Source organism: Myodes glareolus, chromosome 27, assembly GCF_982192425.1.
Source record: "Myodes glareolus chromosome 27, mMyoGla1.1, whole genome shotgun sequence".
Taxonomy (NCBI): Eukaryota; Metazoa; Chordata; class Mammalia; order Rodentia; family Cricetidae; genus Myodes; species Myodes glareolus.
Window position 1 is genome coordinate 26,938 of NC_142052.1, and position 7,838 is coordinate 34,775.

General features: G+C 44.4%; 1 protein-coding gene across 1 annotated transcript; it reads right to left on the reverse strand.

The window, feature by feature from the left end:
• Positions 1–898: 898 nt before the first annotated feature.
• Positions 899–4,996, reverse strand: LOC148117570 (uncharacterized). Its single transcript, XM_087902223.1, has 8 exons — positions 4,871–4,996; positions 4,683–4,779; positions 3,918–4,045; positions 3,491–3,587; positions 2,723–2,850; positions 2,297–2,393; positions 1,529–1,656; positions 899–1,196 (listed from the first exon to the last, which is right to left on the reverse strand). Exons 1-8 carry the CDS (start codon positions 4,994–4,996, stop codon positions 1,044–1,046), a joined length of 954 nt encoding a protein of 317 aa, XP_087758349.1. The 3' UTR covers positions 899–1,043.
• Positions 4,997–7,838: the final 2,842 nt, after the last annotated feature.

Here is a 7,838-nt window from a genome sequence, read left to right on the forward strand (position 1 = left end):
GGTGCCTGGGTTGTGAGTAGGGGTGGGGATGGGAGTGTAATGTTATGGGATGGGGTGGTATGTTGAGTTTCATGCCAAGTTCGGGCTGAAATTTGGCTGCTCTCTTTTTTTATCCTGAATGGATGTGTCATGCTTTGTTGACACTCATTGAGTCTTGCTCCTTTATGAATGAGAGAGAGGAAGAGTGGATTGGGGAGTGAAGAGGACATGGGGGGAGGGAACTGGAGAATAGAAATGGGGTAAATCAAACTTGGGATATAAAAATCAATAAAAAAATTATTTTAAAAAGATTTATTTTGTCTATAACCATGTGATGTCAGTTTTTCTGCTTTTAGTCTTGTACATGTACATATGCATGCAGGTATCTAGGCAGGTCAGAGAAATGGGATCATCTTACCAGGAATCACAGTAGGTTGTTAGTCACTGCGTTAGAGTCCTGGGAATGAACTTTATTTAACTGAAGTGCTGCTTTCCTGACCAGGCTGGCATTTAAGTTGGCTCTACCCTGGTGTAGGATGTCCTCCTGTATTTGTATCACTTTCATTGGTTGAAAGGGCAGCCCTTAGGTGGGTAGAGTAGTCAGAACAGAATGCTGAGAAGAATGGAAGTCTGGCTGACACCATGCCTCTCCTGCCTTTGATGGATGCTGGTTAGACTCATGCCTGAAAGCCACAGTCAAGTGGCAATACACATTAATGGAGACAGGTTAATGAAGATGTTAGAGTTAGACAAGAAGAGGCTATAGCGAATGGGCCAGGCAGTAATTTAATTAATAAAATTTCTGTGTGGTTATTTCGAGGTCTAAGCTAGCCCAGTACCAGGAACTTGGCCTACACCTCCTACAGCACTATCTCCCAAGTTGTGAAATTAAGTATATGCACAACCACCACCAAAGCAAAAATACTATTTTAATGCCTTTATATGTCATCTTTATTTCAGGAAACATGAAAGAAATCATGAATGAGAAACGCTCAAATTTAGGAAACAATTAGTAAAATATATTAGTATTTAGAGTGACATTTGAGTGCAAAAAAAAAATCCCTTCATTTTTTTCCCATCATAGCCTTGAAAAAACTGAACAAACCAATTTTTTTTCTACGAGGAGACAATGGGAACTCGGTATCAGAAGAAGGCTGGTCAACAAGGCCAAAATCTTGCTTTGCAAGATGATATTCTTCCTGAAAGGCTTCTTCAAACTTCAAGAAAATTGAGAAATGTTAGTATTCACTAAAAATTTCAATGGCTTTTAATTCACCTTAGAAGAACTAGACTGTTAAAGTCAGGGTCTTGCTTTATCGTCCTCCAATATTGGATTGTTCAGGGAAATTTTATCACTGTAACCACTGATAGTGTATAAGCTTTGTTTTCTTTCTGTTTGAATCGAAGCCCAGAGTTTGGGAATCTTGAAAGAGGACCTGCTGAGCTTCTGGAGTGTGTAGGGGGTAAAGAATAAACTTCAAAAGGAGGCTCATGTTTTCACGTGGTGACGCTACCCTGGTGCCATGCAGGGAGAAAGAGGCAGACTTACAGACCGTGGTGGTCCTGAAGAAGATTTCCCAGGTGGCCGAGGTGGCGAACGAGGTGGAGGCAGAGGTGCCCTTCTCTTGCGCACAGGCACCTTTGGTGGCAGAATGCCACCTGGTCCTGGGCTTCCTCCTGCACCATTAACGGAACAGACAGAAGTAAGTAGAGTTGGACCTGTAGTACCTGGTGGACCTGGGTTACTGGATAAAGGCCAGTACTCTCAGAAACTTAATAGACCGGCCTCACTAAAGAGACCTGCCGAGTTGCATTGATGACCAGATTTATTTTTTTAAACCAGAAAATATTTGAAATTTATAATTCCACATTTATAATGCTCGCCACAACATTATGATTATTCCTTGTCTGTACTCCAGTATTTTAACCATTTGTGAAGAAACATGAAAACAAGTTAAATGGTAGTGTGCTGAGATTTTTTTTCTTTTAAGGAAGATTGTTTGAAGACTTAACAATTGGAACTCCTTATGAGCATACTCAAATTCATTGTGGAGAGTCAAGTACGCCTCTAAGTGTAACAAAGTGTATGGTTGTGAATTTTCAAAACATTCTCAATTTTTATAAGCTGTCAAACAGATAAAGTTGCAGAGGGTCCATGATGTCACCAGTGTGGCTACCAGGCACAAGCTCAGCCTCAGCATGTGGCCTCCGCCTTGCCTGCCCAGAGTATGTCCTAAAGTACATGTGTGATCCAGGGTGGTGTCGTGAGGTGTAATTTTCACAGATGCCTGAAGAGTGTCACCTCTGTCACTTGTACCTGCAGATGGTTGTTTGTCAGGCGTGCTGGTAGGCTTGGGCCCAATTGCATCCTCCTCATGTGGAGGACAAAGTCCTTCCTGCGATTTTTCTTCCACCTAAGAAATTGTGAGATGTTAGTGTTCATTAAAAATTTCACTGATCTGTATTCACTTTAGAAGAACTAGACTGTTAAAGCCAGGGTCTTGCTTTATCATCCTCCAATATTGGATTGTTCAGGGAAATTTTATCACTGTAACCACTGATAGTGTATAAGCTTTGTTTTCTTTCTGTTTGAATCGAAGCCCAGAGTTTGGGAATCTTGAAAGAGGACCTGCTGAGCTTCTGGAGTGTGTAGGGGGATAAAGAATAAACTTCATAAGGAGGCTCATGTTTTCACGTGGTGACGCTACCCTGGTGCCATGCAGGGAGAAAGAGGCAGACTTACAGACCGTGGTGGTCCTGAAGAAGAATTCCCAGGTGGCCGAGGTGGCGAACGAGGTGGAGGCAGAGGTGCCCTTCTCTTGCGCACAGGCACCTTTGGTGGCAGAATGCCACCTGGTCCTGGGCTTCCTCCTGCACCATTAACGGAAGAGACAGAAGTAAGTAGAGTTGGACCTGTAGTACCTGGTGGACCTGGGTTACTGGATAAAGGCCAGTACTCTCAGAAACTTAATAGACTGGCCTCACTAAAGACCTGCAGAGCTGCATTGATGACCAGATTTATTTTTTTAAACCAGAAAATGTTTGAAATTTATAATTCCACATTTATAATGCTCGCCACAACATTATGATTATTCCTTGTCTGTACTCCAGTATTTTAACCATTTGTGAAGAAACATGAAAACAAGTTAAATGGTAGTGTGCTGAGATTTTTTTTTTCTTTTAAGGAAGATTGTTTGAAGATTTAACAATTGGAACTCCTTATGAGCATACTCAAATTCATTGTGGAGAGTCAAGTACGCCTCTAAGTGTAACAAAGTGTATGGTTGTGAATTTTCAAAACATTCTCAATTTTTATAAGCTGTCAAACAGATAAAGTTGCAGAGGGTCCATGATGTCACCAGTGTGGCTACCAGGCGCAAGCTCAGCCTCAGCATGTGGCCTCCGCCTTGCCTGCCCAGAGTATGTCCTAAAGTACATGTGTGATCCAGGGTGGTGTCGTGAGGTGTAATTTTCTCAGATGCCTGAAGAGTGTCACCTCTGTCACTTGTACCTGCAGATGGTTGTTTGTCAGGCGTGCTGGTAGGCTTGGGCCCAATTGCATCCTCCTCATGTGGAGGACAAAGTCCTTCCTGCGATTTTTCTTCCACCTAAGAAATTGTGAGATGTTAGTGTTCATTAAAAATTTCACTGATCTGTATTCACTTTAGAAGAACTAGACTGTTAAAGCCAGGGTCTTGCTTTATCGTCCTCCAATATTGGATTGTTCAGGGAAATTTTATCACTGTAACCACTGATAGTGTATAAGCTTTGTTTTCTTTCTGTTTGAATCGAAGCCCAGAGTTTGGGAATCTTAAAAGAGGACATGCTCAGCTTTTGGAGTGTGTAGGGGGGTAAAGAATAAACTTCATAAGGAGGCTCTCTGTTTTCACGTGGTGACGCTACCCTGGTGCCATGCAGGGAGTAAGAGGCAGACTTACAGACCGTGGTGGTCCTGGAGAAGAATGCCCAGGAGGCAGAGGTGGAGGCCGAGGTGGAGGCAGAGGTGCCCTTCTCTTGCGCACAGGCACCTTTGGTGGCAGAATGCCACCTGGTCCTGGGCTTCCTCCTGCACCATTAACGGAACAGACAGAAGTAAGTAGAGTTGGACCTGTAGTACCTGGTGGACCTGGGTTACTGGATAAAGGCCAGTACTCTCAGAAACTTAATAGACTGGCCTCACTAAAGACCTGCAGAGCTGAAATGATGACCAGATTTATTTTTTTAAACCAGAAAATGTTTGAAATTTATAGTTCCACATTTATAATGCTCGCCACAACATTATGATTATTCCTTGTCTGTACTCCAGTATTTTAACCATTTGTGAAGAAACATGAAAACAAGTTAAATGGTAGTGTGCTGAGATTTTTTTCTTTTAAGGAAGATTGTTTGAAGACTTAACAATTGGAACTCCTTATGAGCATACTTAAATTCATTGTGGAGAGTCAAGTACGCCTCTAAGTGTAACAAAGTGTATGGTTGTGAATTTTCAAAACATTCTCAATTTTTATAAGCTGTCAAACAGATAAAGTTGCAGAGGGTCCACGATGTCACCAGTGTGGCTGGCAAGCGCAAGCTCAGCCTCAGCATGTGGCCTCCGCCTTGCCTGCCCAGAGTATGTCCTAAAGTACATGTGTGATCCAGGGTGGTGTCGTGAGGTGTAATTTTCACAGATGCCTGAAGAGTGTCACCTCTGTCACTTGTACCTGCAGATGGTTGTTTGTCAGGCGTGCTGGTAGGCTTGGGCCCAATTGCATCCTCCTCATGTGGAGGACAAAGTCCTTCCTGCGATTTTTCTTCCACCTAAGAAATTGTGAGATGTTAGTGTTCATTAAAAATTTCACTGATCTGTATTCACTTTAGAAGAACTAGACTGTTAAAGCCAGGGTCTTGCTTTATCATCCTCCAATATTGGATTGTTCAGGGAAATTTTATCACTGTAACCACTGATAGTGTATAAGCTTTGTTTTCTTTCTGTTTGAATCGAAGCCCAGAGTTTGGGAATCTTAAAAGAGGACATGCTCAGCTTTTGGAGTGTGTACGGGGGTAAAGAATAAACTTCAGCCCTTTGTTCCAAAAGCCGGCCTGCAGCAAGCCAAGACTGCAGGCAGGGGCACCTCTGACCAGCGAGGGGCTCTGTTCCTGTGGAGGGGTAAGTGTATTGTTCCTGACCGCCACACAAGGCAGGTTAGGGAACACACAATACTCCCGCCACCCTTATCTCCCTGACTACTCCAAAGGGGCAGCTTCCCCAGCTAATCCCTCTCTCCTGCAACGCCATCCCAGCTTTCTGCCTGGAACCCATACCCTCCCCTCTCCTTTTTGCGGGGCTTAAATTCCTCCATCTCAGCCGGGGTGGGCACCGCGGGCCAGGTTAGGTGGTGAGTGCAAAGGGGCTGGAGTCCCTTTGTTCCAAAAGCCGGCCTGCAGCAAGCCAAGACTGCAGGCAGGGGCACCTCTGACCAGCGAGGAGCTCTGTTCCTGTGGAGGGGTAAGTGTATTGTTCCTGACCGCCACACAAGGCAGGTTAGGGAACACACAATACTCCCGCCACCCTTATCTCCCTGACTACTCCAAAGGGGCAGCTTCCCCAGCTAATCCCTCTCTCCTGCAACGCCATCCCAGCTTTCTGCCTGGAACCCATACCCTCCCCTCTCCTTTTTGCGGGGCTTAAATTCCTCCATCTCAGCCGGGGTGGGCACCGCGGGCCAGGTTAGGTGGTGAGTGCAAAGGGACTGGAGTCCCTTTGTTTCAAAAGCCAGCCTGCAGCAAGCCAAGACTGCAGGCAGGGGCACCTCTGACCAGCGAGGGGCTCTGTTCCCGTGGAGGGGTAAGTGTATTGTTCCTGACCGCCACACAAGGCCGGTTAGGGAACACACAATACTCCCGCCACCCTTATCTCCCTGACTACTCCAAAGGGGCAGCTTCCCCAGCTAATCCCTCTCTCCTGCAATGCCATCCCAGCTTTCTGCCTGGAACCCATACCCTCCCCTCTCCTTTTTTCGGGGCTTAAATTCCTCCATCTCAGCCGGGGTGGGCACCGCGGGCCAGGTTAGGTGGTGAGTGCAAAGGGGCTGGAGTCCCTTTGTTCCAAAAGCCGGCCTGCAGCAAGCCAAGACTGCAGGCAGGGGCACCTCTGACCAGCGAGGAGCTCTGTTCCTGTGGAGGGGTAAGTGTATTGTTCCTGACCGCCACACAAGGCAGGTTAGGGAACACACAATACTCCCGCCACCCTTATCTCCCTGACTACTCCAAAGGGGCAGCTTCCCCAGCTAATCCCTCTCTCCTGCAACGCCATCCCAGCTTTCTGCCTGGAACCCATACCCTCCCCTCTCCTTTTTTCGGGGCTTAAATTCCTCCATCTCAGCCGGGGTGGGCACCGCGGGACGTACAGGCGGTGAGTGCAAAGGGACGGAAATCCCTTTGTTCTAAAGCCTGCCTGCAGCAACCTAAGGCTGCAGGCAAAGTGATTCCTGGATAGCAAGGGGCATAAATCCAGTAGCAAAGACCCAGCGGAGGGAAGAGCCATTGGAGAGCATCTGAAGGAAGAGATGGGCAGGCGCCAAGGCAAGAATTTCTCCAACAATCTGAAAAACAACACGAAAACACCAGATCCCAGCGATCTTATGACAGAAGGACTTGAACACCCTATACCGGAAGAAGTGGAAAACAGTGTCATTATAAAAGCAATAGAGTCTCTTAAACAGGGTATGAATAACTCACTTAAAGAAATAGAAGAGAAATATAACAAAAAGATGGAAGAAATGAGTAAAGAAATGGAAGACAAATATAACAAAAAGTTTGAAGAAATAAGTAAATTCGTAAATGATACCCTGGGAAACCAAGAAAAAACAATCAAACAGGTAATGGAATCAGTTCAAGAATTGAAAACTGAAATGGAGGCAGTGAAGAAAACACAAACCGAGGACCGGCTGGATATGGAAAATCTAGGTAAACAAACAGAGACTTCAGGAACAAGCATAACCAATAGAATACAAGAGATAGAAGAACGAATCTCAGATTATGAAGACACCATAGAGAAAATAAATGCCCTGTCCAAAGAAAACAGCAAATCCAACAAATTCTCATCACAAAACATTCAGGAAATATGGGACATAATAAAAAAACCAAATCTAAGAATAATAGGAGTAGAAGAAGGAGAAGAATTGCAGACCAAAGGTCCAGAAAATATATTCAACAAAATTATAGAAGAAAACTTTCCCATCCTAAAGAGTGATATTCCTATGAAGGTGCAAGAAGCATACAGAACACCGAATAGACTGGATCAGAAAAAAACATCCCCTCGCCATATAATAATCAAAACACAAAGCATTCAGATTAAAGAAAGGATATTAAGAGCTGCAAAGGAAAAAGGTCAAGTAACCTATAAAGGTAAACCTATCAGACTTACACCAGACTTCTCTATAGAAACCATGAAAGCCAGAAGGTCCTGGATAGAGGTACTGCAGAAACTAAGGGACCATGGATGCAAGCCCAGATTAATATACCCAGCCAAGCTTTCATTCACTATCAACGGAGAAAACAAAATATTCCAGGATAAAAACAAATTTAAACAATACGTAACTACTAATCCAGCCCTACAGAGAATATTAGAAGGAAAATTACATCCCAAGGAATCCAACATTGCCAACACTGACTACAATAACTCAGACATCTAGCGACCCTTCACTAGCACAACCCAAAGAAGGAAAACACATACACTCTACTACCTAAAAAAAAAAAAAAATGACTCGAGTCAACAACCACTGGTCATTAATATCTCTTGATATCAATGGACTCAATTCACCTATAAAGAGGCACAGACTTAGAGATTGGATACGAAAACAGGATCCAACATTCTG

Bases quoted from the DNA above. Each gene is read 5' to 3' on its own strand.
- LOC148117570 (XM_087902223.1), bottom strand. From the start codon at position 4,996: ATGTCCTCTTTTAAGATTCCCAAACTCTGGGCTTCGATTCAAACAGAA. The intron at 2,394-2,722 runs GTAAGTCTGCCT...ACAATTTCTTAG, and splicing joins CTTCAGGACCACCACGGTCT to GTGGAAGAAAAATCGCAGGA. The intron at 1,197-1,528 runs GTAAGTCTGCCT...ATTTTCTTGAAG, and splicing joins CTTCAGGACCACCACGGTCT to TTTGAAGAAGCCTTTCAGGA.